The sequence below is a fragment of the Diabrotica undecimpunctata genome, chromosome 5 (genome assembly GCF_040954645.1).
Source record: "Diabrotica undecimpunctata isolate CICGRU chromosome 5, icDiaUnde3, whole genome shotgun sequence".
NCBI classification, from domain to species: Eukaryota; Metazoa; Arthropoda; class Insecta; order Coleoptera; family Chrysomelidae; genus Diabrotica; species Diabrotica undecimpunctata.
The window spans coordinates 150919570-150941322 of NC_092807.1; the positions used below are offsets into that span (position 1 = coordinate 150919570).

The following is a 21753-nucleotide window of genomic DNA, read 5'->3' on the forward strand; positions in this document are numbered from 1 at the left end:
GGCTGCTTTGAAGTGGACGAAGAGATGGTGTGTATTTATGTTATATTCTAGTGACTTTTCTTGAATTTGATGTGTAATTTACTTTCCAGCAGTAAATCCGCATTGAATTTGACCAACAATATCCTTTGTAAAATGTTAAAGTCTTTTAAACAATACATTGCAAAAGGTTTTATACGCAGATGCTAACAGAGTATTGCCTGTATAGTTCTTACACTGATCACTTTTTTTATGCAACGGACATATTATTCCCTTTCGCCACTCTTCTGGTACATATGCCATATAAGTAATATTCTTCGTATGCCATATAAGTAATATTAGTTTATGGATTGTTGCAAAAAGTTTATCACTACCTTTTTTATACATATCCGAACAGATTTCATCGATTCCTGGAGCTTTATTGTCTTTGAGTTTTAGAATGGCATTGTGACACTTCTCTTGTTGGGTCTTCACTGTGTAGTTAACGTTGTAGATTTTGTTGATTGTCTATGTTGTAACCTCCTTTAATATCGTTTATATTTAGATGTTCGCTGAAATGTTGTGCCCATATGTTAAGAACTGAGTTTTTATCATGTAGAATTTCACCATTAATGTCTTTACAAATGTTTAATCGTGGTTTAAATTCTCAACGGTTATTACTCAAGGATTTGTAGTATTTCCTCGTTTCATTTTTATCGAATAAACTTTGTTTTAAAATCGAACATTCACAGTGTTCTGTTCGTATTCCCTCTTCTTACGTCAATGGATACATTTTTCCTCTTTTTTAAGACATCTATACTCTTCTTTTTTTCTCCGTGTACAGCATGCGTCGATGGTTTTTTGATATGCTGCGTTCTTTCTATTTGGGGCCATTTCGCACTCATAGACGTAGCCAATATTTGATCTAGTATTTAGTGTTCTTTCAATTTGTCCGAAACTCACAGATTATTTGGTCTAAAATTCGTAAATTTAAAAGTTCCAACTCCTTTAGACATAAATGCACTGACGCACAACGTCAGCTGTAAGACAAGATGATTACGTGTAAAAAAATTATTGACGAAAATTTAGCTGAAATTTACTATGAAAATTCTAGCGACCAAAATATAACTCCGGAATGTTTTTTTACACAAGAAAAATATATAATCTTTTAAAATTATCAAAAACTTACGATTTATTAAATGTTGCTATACTATTACTCTTCAAGAACTTGAAGTTTTCATTGCAAACTCCAAAAACACATCTGCAGGGTCCAATGATATCCCAATAATATTTATGAAATACCTACGTTTTACAGCAAAAATAATTTTGTCAGATTTATTCAACGTCGGTTTTTAAAGCATAAATATTCAAAACTCTAGTCCCAGACAACTATTCCCATCGGTAAAACTAATAAGACCAAAGAAAAAAAATAATAAAATCGTAGTTTAATTCGTCGTGAATCTGTACTTCTAGCTCTGTCCCATATTTTACTTATTTTTATTAATCGTATGGTACACACTAAGAACACATAATTAAAAATCAATACAAAACGTTACATGGAGTATTACAAACGAACATCTAATGTATTATTAATATAATGTAAAACGTTTTCGGTCGCATTCAGGAACTTATCAAACACTCCAGGGAATCGCCTTCGGCTTTAAGGGCTTTTTCCCATCTATATAAACTGTCAGTACATCTACCGCTGCTTGTTCTTATTTTGTTTAGCGTTGTCCATGTATTGCGGGTCAGTCAAAAGCCTGGCGGTTCCTGATAGAAACAGGCTATTTGGTGTGCTTCCTGTGGTGAGTCGCTCTCCCATTGTCTTCTCCAAGCATTGGTGAGATTGAAATGTTCCTCATGTAAGAAGTTGGCTCTTTATAATGGAGGATATCTGAAGCGCAGTCTGTTTAAAATCTTGATTTTTCGATATTCTCTGAGAAGAGAATGACTTCTTCGCAGTTTCGGCGGTGGAATGTGACTCAGAATGGGAGCCAATAGTTCGGTGTGGGTGTAATTGCACCTAAGATCATTCGCATTGTCTGGTTTAATTTAGTGTCAATAATCTTTGTGTGTTTGCTATTGAGCCATACCGGGGAAGCATATTCAGCCGTTGAGTATAGAAGGCGGATAATCTGGGTACGGAGGCTGAGGACCACATGTGGTGCCACATATCTTTTGGACTATATTATTTCGCGTTTTCAGTTTTGCTGCCGTTCTTTATAGGTGTTCTTTAAAACCAATGTTCTGTCCAGAGTCACTCCAAGATACTTTGTTGTTGAGTTATGAGTGAGCAGTCTGTTTCCAAAGTAAACGGAGAGTTTTTTGTTGGCTTGGGCATTATTCAGATGAAAACAGCACGCTTCGGTTTTCGTTGCATTAGGCCGTAGCCTCCATTTGCGAAAGTATTCTCCCATAACGGCAAGGTCATCCGTTTCAGCAAGGCCAAATTTCTGCGAAGTTGTCCCAGGTAGGTCCACGATGTATAAATTAAACAGTAAGGGTGCCAAAACAGATCCCTGTGGCAGTCCATTGCTAAGCTTCATTTGAGCTGACACTTGTCTTCAGACAGTATCGATGGGTCAATAAAAGCAACGGATGTTTTTGCTTTCTTTTAAAACCTGCTTCAATATGTGTTGTTAAGGATAGGATCCGATCTGTGCAGCTGCGATTATGTCTGAACCCTGCTGGCTTAATAGGTATCAATTCAAATATGTTTCTACAAATTCTGTTGTAGATTAAGCGTTCCAACAGTTCCAATATTAGGTTGCTATAATGTAGGAAGCCACACTTTTGGAAGCTATTAGTACTTTGTGTCTACTTGGGAGTGTGCTACTTCCAAGTTTTCTTTTCACTTTCTTCCACTTTTCTGCTTGATTTCTTTTTTTCTTCTCATGGCGCCGTCTCCTATCGAAGGTTGACGATCCAAATGGCAATTATAGTTTTGGAAACTGCTTGATTTACTTAAGTCTAATTCTTCCACAGTTTCCATCCATTTTTGTCATCTGGCTGTATCCAAACTGTGTAGTACTTCGCCCGTAATTTTTCGGTCCTGGCATTCGTTGTATTCTTGATACAATTTTTCACATTTGTCATCCCATCTTGAGACATACTCTTTACGAAATCCTTTAGGGATACTTTTCTTTGCTGTAGAGATAACCGCGCGAACAAATCTCATGTAGTTTCCACGTGTTGGGTTTATCTATCCCAGACATTTGTCCCATCTCTCAGTAAAAGTCACCCAGTCTGTTTTTTGAAAGTTTTACCTAGGTCGAGGAAAAGGTAGTTGACTGGCAGGACTGCCGGAGGTTTATAAATATTGCTGACAGTAATTTCCCCATTTTGTATAGTAACCGTATGAATGTTATTTATGTACAATGTAGATCATATGTGTGCATTTTCTATTTTGTTTCTAACATAGGTTGCCACTCCATAATCTGGATGGTAAGTTGCACCAAATAAATCATAGCCATGAATTCTTGCTCTAGCGAGAATTTGTTTTTCGATTTCTAGATGGGTTTCCTAAATTGCGACCACGTCAATATTATTTTCAATGAGTACCTTTTGATGGTACTCACATTTACTTCTGCTCATATCTTCTATATTTAAATGGCTGATTCGGATGCTTGGTCCGAGTCCTTTTGTCGCAGGGCCCTAAGAAGATCCATTTAAATTGTTGGTTGGAATCATATCTTGTATTTGTGATGTGTTCTTGCCAGAAGATCAAGAGATTCTAGATTGTCTGGCTGGTAGTGTTCTACTACGGAAGCAAACTAGCTTTACACTCCTCTGTACCATAGATTCCTTAGCATCGATTCTCCTAAGGATTTTTATCTCTACTGTTTCTAACATTCTTTTTGTCCTCTCTGTGTCAGGTCGTATTTCTGCCGCGTATAAAATTATTGGTCTGATAACTTTTTGTAAATTCTGCCTTCCATTTCTTTCCCGATATTTTTATTTCTATATTTTGTTTAATTCCGTAGCTAGATAATGTGATTCCTAGATATTTAAACTCCGTTACTTGTTCAATTATCTGACCTTCCAGCTCCATTTTTACCTTTACTAAATTTTTTATATAGCCCTTTTTCTATCCGAATTGTCGAATAAAGGCCTCTCCCATTTCTCGCCATTCATCCCTGTTGTGTGCTAGGCGTTTCCACATTGGTCCTGCGACTCTTTTGATATCGTCGCTCCAGCGCATTTGAGGTCTTCCTCTTGGTCTCTTTGCATCGTACGGTCGCCAGTTTCCGACTTCTTTGTTCCATCTACCATCTTCGAGACGTTCGTTGTGTCCAGCCCATTTCCATTTTAATTTAGCTGCTTGTTTCGCGGCGTCCTTTATTTTTGTTTTGTTCCGGATTGCTTCGTTCGTTTGCCGATCTATTAGTGAGATACCAAGCATCTGTCGTTCCATGACTCGCTGAGTTTTTCGAATCTTGTCCATGTTCTGTTTTGTGAATGTCCAGGTTTGAGCTCCGTAAGTGAGGACGGGAAGGATACAAGAATCGAACACTTTGGTTCGAAGGTTTTGGGGTATCTTTTTGTCTTTCAGTATGTATGAGAGTTTTTCAAATGCGGCCCATCCCATTCCTACTCGTCTGCTTATTTCGGTAGTTTGGTTTTCTTTGTTTACCTTGATATTCTGATCCAGATATATGTATTCTTCTACATGTTCCACTTTTGTTCCTTGGATGGTTATCGTCGGTTGATCATCTTTATTCGACATTAGCTTAGTTTTACTCAAATTCATTTTCAGTCCTTTTTTTATGGATTCCGTATGAAGCTCATCAATCATCGTCTTCAGTTCTTTCCAGCTGTCGACTATTAGTACTACGTCATCTGCATCTTAGATGGTTTAAATACTTTCCGTTTATCGATAGTCCCTTCGTTTCCCAATTTAGTGATTTAAAGATGTCTTCAAGTGCGGCAGTAAATAGTTTTGGAGATATGGTGTCTCCCTGTCTTACTCCTCGGTTGATTTTTATTGGCCTCGTTTTCATTCCGTTATCCATCGTGACTACCATTTCAGCGTGTTGATATATATTATGTATTAATATCCCATATCCAGAATCTATTCTGCTGTTGACCAGTGCTTCCTCAATAGCCCATAATTCTATGCAGTCAAAAGCTTTCTCGTAGTCTATAAATGCTAAACAGATTGGTAAATTGTATTCGTTAACTTTTTCTATTAGGACCTTTAGTGTGTGAAGATGGTCACATGTACTGAACCCTTTTCTAAATCCGGCTTGCCCTACTGGTTGATATACATCGAACTTTGTTGTCAATCTAGTTGTAATTATTTTTGTGAATGTTTTATAAAGTTGTGATAGTAGTGATATTGGACGATAATTTTTGAGATCTGTATTGTCCCCTTTTTTGTGTATTAATACTAAATTTACATTTTAGTAAATTTGCTGTTATAACCATGCATGTTGTCTTTTTTGGCTAAATTAACATTACAATCAACAGATTGTGAGTAAGTCTGTAATTTATTTCTTAAACCTTGTTTGAAGTGACTCACATGGGCAACTCATTCATTATTTGAATGTTTTTTTATTCATAGTTTAAAAAGTATTAAAAATCGATAAAAGTGAAATCGAAGTCCTTGAAATGTGGGTCTAGAGTGTCCTGGACAAAACACAGAACCAACTTGTCAATTCTGGAAAAGCTTAATATACAAGTCAGCTTATTAAAAAAAGTAAAGCGATCATACCTAAATTACTTCAGGCACTTAGTCCGAAGAACGGGGACTATCCAAGGCAGAAGACCAAGAGGAAAATATCCAACACCATGGGCAGACCAAATGAAGACTCTAGTGGGAAAAACTTACATAAAGGCGTCCATTTGGCTTAGGATCGCAGCCAATGGAGACAGCAAGCTAATAATATTTAGGGTATCACCACACCCTAACAAGGGCTCAAGAAATGGGGAGGAGGATTTGTAGTTTAACTTTTACTTAAAAGTTGAGTTTGTAGATAGTTTTCTAAAATGTCAAATATATAAAGTTTACTTTATAATTTGTAATTTATTTCCAACGAAATATTTCATAAAAAAAATAAAATATATTCGGAATTAATATAGAGTGTAGTTGTTTTAAAAAATTATAAAACAATTAAAAAAATAATAATTTATTGTTAAAAATGTACAGTCTTTATTTTGGGTTAAGGTCTAGCTTCAAAATTTAAATATACTCCCGCTTCGGGTTTTGTATTCCCACCTGGTCCACCGTGGTGCTGACTTAATTGTCCTGTCAAATCTACGTTAAGATTTTTTTCTTTAACAAAGTTATATTTAACTCCAGCATTGACATCAGTACCGTATCCAGGCGTCCTGTCTGCGGATACAAAGGCAGTAGTTTTTGTGGGCTTATTGGTGTATTCTAAACGACCTCCAAAGGAATCTGGTTTCAGTCCATGGGATTCCCACGCTTTCGAACCAGAGTAAGCGCCATCAAATTGGTGGTTACCATTACTCCAGATGTTTCCTTTTTGACCGAGAGTGTATCCATTTTGGTTGGCGCCCCAGGTTAAGTCTCTAAAAATAATATTAATCAATAATATAATAAACTTTCTACACTGTAACATATAATCTCCCAAAAATACCAGTATAACAGATACTTTTTACGCAAAAGAGAGCAAAAAAAACAATATAGATGTAAACAGACAATTAAAAAAAAAATATGTGAAGAAAGAAGAAAAATTGCATCATTAAAATTAATATTTTCAATAAGGTAAAATAAAGTATAACCTAATATTCCATCACGTTTATTGAAAAAAAAACCCATCCGTGATACACATTCTTTAATAGGAATTCAAAATTTCGGAAGTTAAATATGATGAAGATAATAAAATTATGAAAGTTGCCAAATACTAAATTAATTAGAGAATACAAATTGGTTTAATACCTTAATATCGTAAACAAATGTTTGATAATTATCCAAATATTTTTTATAACAGAGTTTTGTTTATAAACTGTAATTAAGAATCTTTTTCCTAACCAAAAATAAAAATGGTTATAAAATACAAAATAGTAACAGGCAGGAACAGTAAAAAACGGAACGGTATCTAATGAAAAAAATATATATTTGACCGACTTAATAATATTCCACACGTTTAATTTTAACCTCATAAAACTTTAAAAATCAAAATTTGGCTTAAAATGTTTACTTAATTTATTTAATTTTTTTTATTAAATTATCAATATGTGGTTTTTTTTACTTACCTTCTTTCTCTATGTACTGGAACTAAAACAAACTCTTGGCCACTTTCATCTTCGATGACATTCAAAGGAAGAGACACGACTGCGGAAATGCATAAAGCAATTATAGCTATACCTTTCATTGTAAAATGTATTTTTTATTTTAACTATTTTAAAGCTGCTATTGAACTGATACTGAAAGTCAATGTTTGTAAAGTATTTATATTAAATTTAATGCCGACTTGTTAAGTACTTACCCCTTTTGTGCTTTTATTTTACAAATAAATCTCAAGGTTACAAATATTGTTTCTCGATAATAGTGCATGAGGTGAACTACCGTTTCCAATCGTAAACAAAGAATTGTAGCGATTGTAAACATTTCCTAAAATGGAAACTACAGATTTAATTTTTAAAATGATAATAGTATATTATTATTTATTTTAATACAAAACTGTTTCAAAAGTCTTTACAAAATTTTACAAAAAATATATCCAAAAAAATATTTAATAACTGTAATATTATAGGCTGCTCAGTGGCGGATAAAAGGGGGGGCATAGGGGTCATGGCCACCCCCAAAACAAAATTAAAAATCAAATAATCCTAAAAAAAATAATTTTAAACCCATCAACCATATAAGCAAGAAGTCAAGAGTTGAAATAATTCAAACTCATTTATTTAAGGGGTGAGACAATTCTAAATACACTAATACCTCGACTGAGACTTCCACGAATTCAGATTTACGCGATTTTCAAATATTGTCAATTCGTGATTTGAGTGCCAGAGAATAGTTCGATTAGGTATAGATGAGATAGAATTACCGGCCACACATTATTGCTCATTCAATGTACATGACATGACTTTTCGCACGAAATCAGCACATTTTTATTTTGTATGAGGTATTTCATCTTCAGTTTTGCCTACGAATTGGTTGTTTGCAATTTGAATATATATTATAATTCTTGAGACTGTGTGATACATTTTATAATTTATCTATAATAAATATCAAAGTGAATATTGTTGTTGCATTAGCTCTGTCTGATACCTTAGTGAATACAAATAAAGGAACTGGGGGCTGCTGTCCAAGTTATTTGTGAAACTCGTTGGGTTGAAAGGCATGGAGGTCATCTTCAGTTCAAGGGCGAATCAATCATCAAAATATACAACGTTCTTGAAACAATTTCTACGTGAAAGGACAGTAAAATGTCAGCTGATGCATTTCCATTAAAGCAAACTGTTAGGGGCCCAAAATTTCTCATTTCAGTAGTTTGTCTTAGTGATGTTTTAGGTACAACTGTATCACTTAGTCGTCTTCTTCGGTCACCAAAATTAGATTTGAAGTAGGCTACTGAGGCCATAGAGAACACTAAATGCATTTTTCAAAATAAAAGATCAAATGCTAAATCTGTTTTTAGGAAACTTTACTATGAAGTAAACAAAATAGCTGAACAACTAGACGTTGAGTTGAAGATGCCTCGTATAGTTTCTCGTCAAAACCAATCTGCTAACTCTTGCGAAGAATATTTCCGAAGATCTATTTATTTGCCCCTTTTAGACAATATCTTAACTGATTTAGAAGAACGACTTTCACCGAAGGTTATGAATCTATTTAATCTTCGAGTTGTTTTACCTAAAACTGATAACACACCAGAAGATAAAGTTGCATTAAAAAAAATTGTTGACACCTTCCAGGATATTAATGGACCAACTACTTATTGCATACTCCACAGTAGAACAAGAGTTATCACTGTGGATTCAAAAGTGGAAAAGAGTCATGTAAAATAATGGAAAACTTCCTGATTGTATTTTAGAAGTATTAGAAGACTGCGATATTCATATGTATCCAAATATCAGAATATTTCTACAAACTTACACTGCCAGTCAGTGCAGCAACAGTAGAGCGTTCTACGCTTAAGCGTCTAAAGACTTGGCTTAGCCTCCAAGCTATTTTTCTTTTCCTTGACTATCTCAAAATCCTCAAAAAGGTCAAGTTTGAGATAATCTCTACCTGGGATGTTATGATATTTCTCTTCTTCATGCACTCTTCTTCATTCACCTTTGTAAATACCATGAGGATTGTTTTTAATGCTGATGTCCTTCCAATGTTTTTCTGTGGCCATACAATGTTTTTAACAACTTTTTATGTAAGTAGTAAAAAACCAACGTGTTCTTTCTATATATTTAAATTTTAACTTACTTGTTTTTTAATATTGGTATTTTTACTCTCTCTTTTGGTAAACTGATGATGGAATGATTCAATTCTGAAAAGTTCTTCTATAAAATAAAAATTTTAAGCTTTTAATAAGCATTTTTTATACCTTAATACACACGAACACCACGAACAACTAATTCCTTAAAGGCTCAATAGAAGGCCTTAGAGATGTAGGCAGAAAACAAGTTTCTGTTTAAAAAACATTCGTGAATGGACTTAGATATCAAATCCAGGGCAACTATTCCATGTGGCTGAAGATCTATAAGCCTTCGCAATGGTGATTACCAACGTCGAATAATTCTGATATGGTACATGAAGAAAAATACTTTAGCGTCTCACTGACAACTAAATAAATCAAATACCGAAGCGGTATGTCCGTCGGAAGTAGCGTAATATAGCCATTTGAGCTCTGTTTTGCTGTATGGCTGTGAAAGTTGGACAATGAACTTGAAACAGAAAAAATAATAGATGCCTTCAAAATGTATATATACAAACGGATGCTGAGAATTCCATGAACACAAAAAGTTACCAATGGTGAGGTACTTCGGAGCATGAGTATACAAAAAGAATTACTCAGCATAATCAAAGAGAGAAAAATACAATACTTGGGTCATGTGTTGAGAGGTGAAAGATATGAATTACTTCATATTATATTGGAAGGTGAAGTTCGGGGCTAAAGATCGGTTGGAAGACGCCAGAACTCGTGATTGAAAGACCTGAGGAGATGGTTTGACTGCTCATCCACAAAAATCTTTCGTGCAGCAGTTTCCAACGCTACAATTGCCATTTGGATCGCCAACCTTCGAAAGGAGACGGTGCAATAAGAAGAAATTATTTGAGAATATAGGGACGAACAACCTGATGTAACTAATAATATTTTTAAAAATCTACAAGTTATTAAAAATGCGGCATACAGGACCTAAAGCCCCCGCCAGAGGGTTAAAGTCGAAATAAGTCTAATGATTGCCGACCTCTGTCAGAAATACGCCTATTGTAGACCCTCAGCTGAATATTATATTCTTTTCCTTTTTCCTGTCTTTAGTCTTTTCTTTCTAGTTTGTAATTTGCTTTTCATTTAGACCATAGGTAATCATCTCTAATCATCTTGTTCTGGGCCTTCCTTTCATTCGTGATAAGAAATATTTCCATCATACAATATCTTTTACCTGTCTTCTATTTTATTTTCCATTTTACCAAAATGTGTCAACCATTGTAATATTTTTATCTTCTTACAACTTTACACATTTTAAGTTATTTGGAGAGTTACAGTGCTATTTTATCGTTTTATAACGTACATTGAAACATTGTCTTAATTAGTTGCCACATCATCTTTAATAATGTCGGAGATACAAACGACACATTAACAGGAAATAACTCCAGAAATAACTTAGGAGCTTATAAACCCCGAAAACAAGGCATCATTATACAATACAACCAAATGTTATTTAATGTACGAATAGCAGCTTATAATATTAGAGTTATTAAATTTTTTTTGGCATATTTTTTGTAAAATTTTGTAAAGACTTTTGAAACAGCTTTGTATAAAAATTAAATAATAATATAATTTTATGATTTTAAAAATTAAATCTGTAGTTTTCATTTTATGAAATATTTACAATCAGTATATTTTCTATGTACCAAACTTGCTTACGCTTGGAAACGGTAGTTCACCTTATGCACTATTATCGAGAAACAATATTTGTAACCTTGAAATTAGTTTGTAAAATAAAAGCACAAAACGGGTAAGTACTTAACAATTCGGGGTTAGATTTAATATAAATACTTTAGAAACACTGACTTTCAGTATCAGTTCAATAACAGCTTTAAAATAGTTAAAATAAAAAACACATTTTACAATGAAAGGTATAGCTATCATTGCTTTATGCATTTCCGCAGTCGTTTCTCTTCCTTTGGATGTCATTGAAGACGAAAGTGGACAAGAATATGTTTTAGTTCCAGTCCATAGAGAAAGAAGGTAAGTAGTTTAAAAACCATATAAAGATAATAGTAATAGATAATAGACAATTGTTTTTTATGTAGGTATCTATATTCTTCTTTTAAATAACAATTGCACATGATAATTATTATTAAAAAAGTTTTATATAATATTAAGCAATCAGTTTAAACCCTATAAATATTTTGAATTCTATTTTTATATCGAATTAAACGGTTATTACATCATTAACCTAAGTCTAAAATATTGTTAAAACAGTCAGATATTTTGTTTTCTTTTCCGTTTCATTTCCAGCTTTTTCCCATTGGTACCATTTCGCATTTTTGCGAAACAAACAACACTTTTGTTTATAGTTACGTTTTTCAATTATCGTTTATGAACAAAACCGGTCTACCAAAAACAAATTTTTTTTATTTAACTTACAATTGTTAAACATGTTTTGTGTCAATTTTTATTCTCTAAATTTCTTCAATATTTTAATTTCTTAATGGTTTTAGGTCTTATTTAAACTACTCTTACATAAATACCCTCCTTTTGCTTATTTTTCTGTAATTGTTACAATCAGTTTAAATTTTCCTGTAAGTTTTGTATGCAACACATTCTTTATTGTAACTTATACATATTTCTACAGATAAATTATCTATGTTATTACTTCTATCTCTCTTCTCTTGTGTGAATCTTATAGTTTCTAGAATATTTTAATGATTATATGCTAGAGTCTGCAAACTTTTAATACATTTTATTCATCAAAATTTTTTAGAGATTTAACCTGGGGCGCCAACCAAAATGGATACACTCTTGGTCAAAAAGGAAACATTTGGAGTAATGGTAATCACCAAATCGACGGTGCTTACACTGGTTCGAAAGCTTGGGATTCTCATGGACTAAAACCAGATTCTTTTGGAGGACGTGTAGAGTATACCAATAATCCATCAAAAACTACTGCCTTTGTATCCGCAGACAGGACGCCTGGATACGGTACTGATGTCAACGCTGGAGTTAAATACAATTTTGTTAAAGACAAACATCTTAACGTAGATTTAACAGGACAATATAGCCAGCATCATGGTGGGCCTGGTGGGAATGGCAAACCCGAAGCGGGAGTATTCTTAAACTTTGAAGCGAGACCCTAAATCTCAACACAGATTACGAAGACTGTAATATATATTTTTTAATAAATTATTATTTTTATAATTGAGCTTTTTAATTGTATTTTTTCACGAATATCTACATTTCAAATATGCTCTTAACAAATATGTCAATAGAAATAAACCAAAAACTATAAATTACACCTTTTCAACATTCAAATCTAATCTCCGGTTAATCGTTAAATCCCTTATGAAATTGCGATTTTGTACAATTACGTTAGAAATAATTATGTATACCTATGTAGCAACCAGAAGTCTTCTCTTCGATAGCGAATTAGTTAAGCTGCAAATCTATAATATATACAAAGACTTTATTTTGGGAGTTCATTTTGGTTTGGAGTTTTTGTTATTAGATGCTAAATCAAAAAAAGTACAAGGTAAAATAAGTTAAAACGTAAAATTCAGAAATCTTTCTCGATCGCATTTATTAAATTTACAAAACAGATTTTTCACTGAATATTTTGAAGAGTTTTGCGATTATCTCGATGACGCGAATTTGGCATTTGAGACATTTTTGAAGGTACTTCCGTACCATATTGACATATCTTGTCCAATGACTACAAAAAAAATTTGCCATAAGTCTAAAAATAGTTGGGTAACAAATGATATAATACACGAGGGAAATGATTTAAGAAGTCTTTTTTGGCTATCAAATAATTTACAAAATATAGGCATTTATTTAAAATATAAAGAAAAAAAAATCGGTTGCCTGTAAAGTCGGTTTTACGGGCGAAGATTTTACGTGACAACGTCTTTTTCTCGGTAGAATATTTATTGATATGAATATTATTAAATTGCACAATAGGAACAAGGAATTGAATTAAAATAAGAATTGCACAAATTTTAACTATAGAAATATATTTTGTTTACTAAAACATTGTACATGTAAACTTAAACTTAACTAATTTCTATTTGAGTGATTTTTAAATGTTTGACTAGCAATACGCGCTGTTTCTTCTCAATCGACTGAATTACGATTGATTGCAGAGTGATTTAAACTAATAATTTAGTTAACACTATCAACATTTGTCAATAGTATGACATAACCTATAAACTCAGTTTCTCAACTTTTGAGTCAATCTAACAATTAATCAATCAATCATAGTTTACGATAATGAAATATTAGTGTACAATTATTTACCTTTATTGTTGTAATTGTTGTAAATGACGAATCTAAGCACTCCACATTTTCACTACAGACACAGCTGACGATACTTTAACCACACGTGTGAACTTGTATTATGACGCTTTCTCGGTTTTCTAACGCCAAGAACGCTCGATAAAGACAGAGACACAAGCACGCACCGATTCAACGCGCCTAATTCTCTAGTGCTGCGCGCGCAGCGGACCGATCATGTTTGAGTGGGAGAGAGACGCAAGGCATTCGCCGGTCCGGCGGGCCTCTCTCTCGTTCGGTGACTCATCGTAACAGACGTGAGCGGGCGTTACACTTTTTCATGAGTGACTCCGAGCCACAACCTAATTTAAGACGTTGTCACGTCAAAAGCAATATGTCAAACTAATCGACAAAACAAAAAAGAGTCTCTTTCAAAATAGTTTAGAATGTAAGAATACTATACAGCAAAAGCAGAAGTTTATATGGCGTACGGTTAATAAAAAAATAGGTTAGACGGTAAAACGTAATAATTGTGATAAAATCCAACTAGCTGATAAAATTATTACTAATAAATGGCAAACGCTTTTGTAGAGCATTTTACTACTTTTCCTAAAAATAAAACATAAATATTTTTAAAAATTCCAACTTTGATTATTATACCACACAACATGTAGATAAATCCTTTTATTTTTTTCCTGTAGATGAGTATGATGTTAGAGAGGTAATTGGCTCCTTGAAAAATGTTACCTCAGTAGGTATTGATTACATATCAACTATATTAATAAAGTGTATTAGTGAATATATAGCGCAACCCCTTGCAGACTTAACATAAATTTATCAGTAGAACAGTGTGTTTTCCCACATAGCTTGAAGGTAGGAGTTGTACTGTAGTAGTGTACTGTACTGCAGTAGCAGTGAAGTGAATATTAATCAGTGTAGTAGTGTCTGGTGGCTCGGGAGACTGAGACCTCGGAAGCCCTGAAGAAGACATCAGAGAGGACGTCGAAAGCTCGGTGCAACGAAAATCAACGCGGTTCAATCCGGAAGACGGTTTAATATTAATTTTTATAATACTATTAATCTTAGCTCTAGAAAAGTAAAATGTAATGGCATGTCTCGCAAAACAGAAAACCAAAAAAAATACATCGATGAAAGGCAACCGTAATATACGTATTTCTGACTATCGCACTATTGGTCGTCTTCAGTACGGTGCAGCCAAGTTAGAAAAGGAGCATGTTAACTTGGAAAGCGAATCACTACAGGAGCAATGCAACCAATTTGTGGCATTAGAGGTTGGTTTGGCATTGATGGTTTCCAGGGCAACAACTAACAATTACCACAGAGGAAGCTACAGCTACCTGTGGAATGGAATGCCAAATGGCATTGTACATGAAGTTCAACGAATTTGTTCTCTTGGGCCATGTATTTGTCTATTCAATTCAACAAAGCGATAGAAGCTTTTCCTAAAAGATTTAATCTTATTAAGAGAACAAAATCGTTAAACTTTCTGTGGTCGAATCGGTATCAATAGAGTATTATGACGTCATTTTAGCATTCCCTTTATCATACACTTGGAATGATACAAACATATTATCATCTTTTATGTTTAGAATGTATTCACAGATAAATTTCTAAGATTGGCCAATGGATTTGCAGTCACCACAAACGACTTTTTCTTATTTTTTTTCCCTATCGTCCTTTAGTCTGTGATTTCAAGCTCTTTAAAATCTTCCCTGACTGCACCTCTCCGTAGTCTGCATTTCTATTTTTTTTTTTCAATTTCTGATGCTCAATCCAATACCTAATATACTTTTATTATTCTAGAGTTAGGTAACATTTGGAATAGTTCGTAATTATATCGTGTTTATCAACCCGCTACTACCTTAGTGCCAAATATTTTACGAAGTATCCTTATTTTCCACATTTATAACATGTTTTTAATGATTTTTTGTATGGTCTATGTCTCGTCACCGTATGTCATGATTGTATTGATCTAATTATAATTTTTCTTTTGCGTTAATTATTTTGTTTATAGATTCAGCACATCTAGTACTCTTGACCAGTATGAAATTGATTTTTGCTGCTTTCTTGCAGACCTGGTGAATAAAGGTGGCAAGTACATAAATATTCCCTCCTCTTTACCAATTCTGCAATTTATTCTGCAAAATAATTTTAGGGCTATCCCATATCAGTCCCTTCGTTATAGATGTTATGAGGACCACAGCGTTAGCTAACAGTTAATGCGTTTTTTAGAAATGGGTAAGGGATATATTTATTTTTGTCTTGTATTAAATAACAAGGTAAACAAAGGACGAATACCTTCCTTTATAGCAAATATACCTGAGACTTCACCGCTAAATTTTATTCCACAAGTGGTTTTTTCAAATGTTATTGATCATTAATTGTTATTATTGTTTATACTTTATTGTAATTTGCATGATCTTCTCAGTCTAAAGCCACTTTGTTCTTCTATTATTTTTTCTTCTATTCTGGATAATTATAGTAAGGCTAGTGCGCTCAAGTATTTTAAATAGGTGACAAATCAATGGTATTTATCGATAGGTTTTGGAGTCATCGGAATCTGTGTCAGGTTTAAGTAAGGCAACGACTTTGGCTTATCTCCAGACTTTGGGTATCTGCATAGTTTTAACAGAGTTATTTATCTGGAAGAACCATTGCAGTGTTTTTGGTCCAAACTTCTTAATTTGCTCTGTGCACAGATCGTCAATACCCCAAGTCTTATAATTTTTCATTATATGGATGGTGGATCTAAGCTTAATATCGTTAAAAATTTTGCTCATCTGTCTGGTTTCGTCCTCTTACATTTCAAGATTAAGTTTTCTTTGCCTGTTTTTCCAGGTTATATGCTATTTTTAAGGAATTGTGACCACTTGGTTTGCTATCTCATTTGGGAAATTGTTTGCTATTTCACTTAATTCCTGGATAAGATTTTTATTAGTTTTAAGTCATGTCTACTATTTTGCACCATTATACCATTAAGATCTTCGTTCATCTGAGATCGCAGCCAGTAATATTTCTTCAGCTCGGTAAGTATCATCACTATAACGGTCTTCATCATATAGTTTTATATACCGGTTAAGCAATTAAAGGGAGCCTGGAGTTAGCATCTGAACATACTTCGACATTCTCGCGGAACGTGTTTTCTAAACACAGATTCTACAATGTTAATAAAGTTTTGACAGTTTTCTGTTGTTGAGTGAATTTTAGTTATATTATTTCATCTTATAGTAATATTATTCCAACTCGCATGTCATTATCGAGATGCGAGGCGACTTTTTCCCAATTTGCTTCCTTAAAATTAGATCTCTTCTTTAAATGACGTGTCTTCTTCTTCTTTTTCTAAATGTGTCTATCTTCTAGAGATGTTGGCGACCACATTCAACCATCTCATTCTATTCACAGCAGCTCGAAATAGATCAGTTGACGTTAGACCAGTCTACTTCCTATGATTGGCCAGCCAGGATATACATCTACGTCCAGGGCCTTTCTTACCCTCAATCTTGCATTGTAGAATCAACTGTAGAAGTCGGTATTTATTATTACGCATGATGTGGCCGAAGTAATCCAATATTCTGTTCTTTATGGTGTTAATAATTTCTTTGTCTTTTCTTAGCCTCTGGAGAAGAGTTATGTTACTTATGTGGTGTATATATGAGACCCTCGACATACGTCGGTAGCACTACATTTCAAGTGCCTCTAATCGTTTTACGGCATCTTCTGTAAGGCTCCAGCCTTCTACTCCATAGTGTTATGCTAGTTAAAATAAAATTGTCTGGTTCAGTGAAAATAATATCTTCCCCTTAAATAAAAAGGAGCTTGTCCACATAAGTCACAGAGACACTTGGTATGCAGATATTTTCTATGTTGTTAAGTTCACTCATAGCAGATGATTATCACCTTTAACACAGTTGGGGCAAAGATACCACTTCCATATTTATCATACTCCCTATTATTATCCGTATTTATCATAGTTACAGTTGTCTCGATCTCTGCGATATTAAGTGAGAAATTAGTAATCAACCTGGCCTATTCTAATCTTAGATGTGATTGCTCTGAATAGTTTGATTATCTTGCATCCTCGATTTCTCAAGTTACTTACCCATAAGATATTTCTCTTTTATTTACCTATACTCTCTTGTGTTATAGGAGTGTATTGAATTTTTCTTGGACTAGATATTTTCTTATATAAACAATTGGGCCACGTAGTACATCTTCCCACGTGTAACAATGCTGCAGGTGTGTCATGTTTCCTATTTTAATGGTTTTGTTTGCCTACCTTGCTAACCTAATTTGTAAGTCCCTTCAGGTCTTTTCTTTATAATACCTTTAATATTTTATTGTATTTTGTTCTTTTTCTATGATGTAGTACGATAGTTTCTTGGGAGTAATCGTTTTTAAATGTTGAATACTAAACTACTTAAGTTAGAGATACAAAAAAGTTCGCATTTTTCTGGAAATACGTTGCATATTTTTGTCAAATTTAACTGTTAAAATACAATCGAAATACGTATCACCATGAAAAGGTAATTCGTAATTAAAAATGATAACATAAAAAATTAGTATGACAAATATTTGGCAATATATAAAAAAACTGTTATTTCTATTTTATCTTAGCCTAAATAAATCACATTACCGAAATGTGGTTCCCCTTCACCAGATAAATAGGTACAAGCTTAACAACACAAGCCGCGAACACCATAATTAAAACATTCTTATCAAGGCGCGCAGTAAAGAATTTATCAAAGAACCATCCTGAATCATCGCAAATGGGGAATTACTTCTCTGCCGGCCAACTTAAAGATTAACAACGTATAAAAGAACGAAATGCGTTCTCTTCAGCATCAGTTTAACATTTTAGCTGAAGTTTTAAAAAGTCCTGCTTTATACACCACCAAAAATGAAGATAATAATTGTGTTTGCTAGTTTCTTGCTATTTGTTGCTGCTTTGCCAGTGGATGTCATTGAAGATGAAGAAGGTCAAGAATATGCTTTGGTGCCGCTTCATAGAGAACGAAGGTGAGAATACTTTTTAACATTTAAATATAAACAAATAAATTGATTTATTACTACTATTTTTCTACTGTAAATACTTCATCTATTTTAATCAAAATGCTACTTACTATTGTTTGAGTACCAATATATAGGCGTCTAAATATTTTTAAAGTACACAGTAAATTTACTAATTTCTCTTCTATTTATATTTATCACTATAATTATACTTTTCAGATGTATTATTAACTAGTTTGCCGTTAATATAACAAGTTTTTGAAACTTCTTTAAAACGATTATCTTTGCAAGAGAAGTATGATATATTAAGGAACGAGTAAAAGTATTGGCTTACCAATAAGTCATCAATACGTATTCATGGTTGCTTCCATCTTTTGTACCTTTTTTCTCATCCTTGCTGTGAGCTTTTCTATCAATTCGTTGATTACTTCTTAAATGCGCTTTGGTATGGAAACAACGAATTTCTTACAGTTTTCTAATATTTCTTGGTCTCGAAGCCATATCTGAATTCAAGCCTCAATCAGTATTACTTTTATTGTGCAACCTATTTTACAAAGCCTAGCTTTTACAATATCTTACTAGTTTTTAATCAGACTAAGATCCGTTGAGTCACCTATCCATATAAGACATGATATGATTTTGTTCTTGTAACAAGTATTTACAATTTTATCACAACTTTGGACACTTAACATGGAGACGAATCTGCACAAACTTCAGCATTAACTTTTCTTTGTTTAGTTTTTAATCCATAAATATGAGCTTGCTCCCATCTGAAGAGGACACTTTTTTTAATGTTCAACAATCCTACTAAAGAATTTTTTGTCCAGTCGTATTAGTGACAGCAGCCAACAAATATTCTTAGTATAATTGTTTTCCTTTCATTTCTAAAGCGGTTTCGTGCAGAGGGATCATAAGCAATATGTACTAATTCTTATTGATATTTTGAGCTCGTTTAATTTACTCTATCTTAATTAAAAATCTCCATCTGTTGTTTTTCTCCTCTTTTTACATTTTACTTTTTTGTTAAGAAAAGATTTCCCCTCAACCATCTCAATAGTTTCTTTGTTTTTACTCTATAAAAAAATTTTTCCTTTTTGTAGTATTGGGAATACATCTTTAAAAATAAGAAGCAAACAAAGCCTTAGTGTAGCATTGGCTTCAGTAACAATACAATACTTTTTAAGCCAAAAACTTTAAAATGCAGCACGTTTGAAGATTGGTATAAATTGTTACCCACTGACTATTAGGACTTTTCAGTACTTTGACGGAAAGGTTTTGCCAAATGCTAAAAAAAGTAAAATTATGAAATATCAAATTGTGTTCATATCATCAAATTTTGTATTTACTTCAAAGAAATTAATTATATACATAGATATAAATTATTTATAATATAACCTTATATTTATAATATAATTTATAATATTTTATATTTACAGACAACTCAAATGGGGTCTTGACCAATCAGGCTACGGTCTTAGCCATACTGGTACCTTATTAAACAATAACAACAACAGACTAGATGGAACAGTGAGTGCATCTAAAGCATGGGGATCACACGGATTGAAGCCTGACACTTTCGGAGGTCGTCTGGACTTCGCGAACAAGCCAAGCAGTTCGTCTGCTTTTGTTGGAGCCGATAGAACTCGCGGATATGGTACTGACGTTAATGCTGGACTTAAATACAATTTTTTGCAAAAGAAAAACTGGAGTGGAGATATCAGCGGACAATACGGTAGACATTTCGGAGGGCCTGGCGGTACTGGCAAACCACAAGCTGGTGTATTTTTGAATTTAAACGGAAGGTTTTAAATAAGTCACTAATCTTAAATTCTCGTGATAGCAATGTGTTCATTTTTATACTTTGTAATAAATTTATAAATAAATAAGTAATACCCTTTAATCTTGAACATTTATTTGCAAAATATATATGGTTGTTGACGTACTCGTACTACCTAGAGAAATTTTCTTGGTTTTCCTTTATCTCTACAGTAGTCAGTGAGTTTGTGTGAGAATATAAAAGTATTTAGTAATGTCATATACATGATTAAAAAAAATCTTAGACCTTTTTCTAATTTAAATAGAAGAAAACGTGTGCTTTATTTTATCCCCTCCCCAGTATCAGCAGCACCTTTAGTGCCATTATAATTCAGATTTATGACCTGCTTTTCTTCTGTTGTTCCTTTACACTTATTGCATTACTGTCTTTAATATTTTTCATCTTCTTCTCTTCTTCTTCTACTTCTTGGAGATCTTTCGATCTGTTTAATTTTGAAGCTGCCTCTGGTTAATTTCCTGGGAGGTAGATTGCCAACTATCCCTCCATCTTTTAGGTGGTCTTCCGGGAGGTCTTGAACCGGGCGGGTTGGTTTCTAGGGCAATTTTTGGGAGTCTATTCTCATCCATTCGTCTTACATGATTGTACCACATCCTCATACGCTGCCTTCCCCATCTTACAATATCTTGAATTTTGCATTGATCTCTGACGTTTGTATTTTTCACCCTGTCTCTTCTTGTTTTGCCTAACAACTATTGTTGTTAGGGTTATCATTTTGGCAACCCTTAGCATCTGTTTCGTTTTGTTGGTATCTTCGCGCACTTTTATGCCATAATATGTCATGATCGGCAAGTCTTGTAAATTCTAATTTATCTGTGCGCATATACGTATTTGACCAGACTATCTCCCGCAGACATCCATACAATGTGGATGCTTTGTTGATCTGACTCCTTAGGTCCTTTACTGGGTCGTGTGTGCTTGATATATCTATGGCAAGATATCTGAATTGCATCACCTGTTCTATGGGGTTGTTCTCAACCACTAACTTACATCTGAGCGGATCTTTTGCTATTTTCATACATTTAGTTTTGTTGGTAGAAATGGTCATATTTAGTTGGCGGCTTATTTGAAAGAACTGAAAGAGCTGTCTCTGAAGATTATCTTCTGATTCTGCAATAATTGTGGCAACACACCATACCAATTCTTTTGTTGCCCATTCTTGAGAGATGTTACTTTGTTTATAATTGTGCCCATGAGTAGGTTAAACAAGAAGGGGCTTAAACTGTCGCCTTGTCTAATTCCTCTCGGTGTTGGAATATTTTCAGTGAATTGGTCTCCTGCTCTAACTTTGGTTACATTGTTGTTATTTAG

The 21753-nt window shown here is 33.6% G+C and overlaps 4 protein-coding genes across 4 annotated transcripts in view; 3 read left to right on the plus strand and 1 right to left on the minus strand.

The window, feature by feature from the left end:
• Gad1 (glutamate decarboxylase) overlaps positions 1–21753 on the plus strand; it is a 175387-nt gene that overhangs the window by 137682 nt on the left and 15952 nt on the right. The window lies entirely within an intron of this gene.
• LOC140441987 (uncharacterized) lies at positions 6068–7361 on the minus strand. Its single transcript, XM_072533011.1, has 2 exons — positions 7177–7361; positions 6068–6489 (listed from the first exon to the last, which is right to left on the minus strand). Exons 1-2 carry the CDS (start codon positions 7293–7295, stop codon positions 6117–6119), a joined length of 492 nt encoding a protein of 163 aa, XP_072389112.1. The 5' UTR covers positions 7296–7361; the 3' UTR covers positions 6068–6116.
• LOC140441988 (uncharacterized) lies at positions 11157–12513 on the plus strand. Its single transcript, XM_072533012.1, has 2 exons — positions 11157–11336; positions 12076–12513. Exons 1-2 carry the CDS (start codon positions 11218–11220, stop codon positions 12446–12448), a joined length of 492 nt encoding a protein of 163 aa, XP_072389113.1. The 5' UTR covers positions 11157–11217; the 3' UTR covers positions 12449–12513.
• On the plus strand, positions 18394–20508 carry LOC140441985 (uncharacterized). The gene is made up of 2 exons (XM_072533009.1): positions 18394–18617; positions 20045–20508. Exons 1-2 carry the CDS (start codon positions 18499–18501, stop codon positions 20415–20417), a joined length of 492 nt encoding a protein of 163 aa, XP_072389110.1. The 5' UTR covers positions 18394–18498; the 3' UTR covers positions 20418–20508.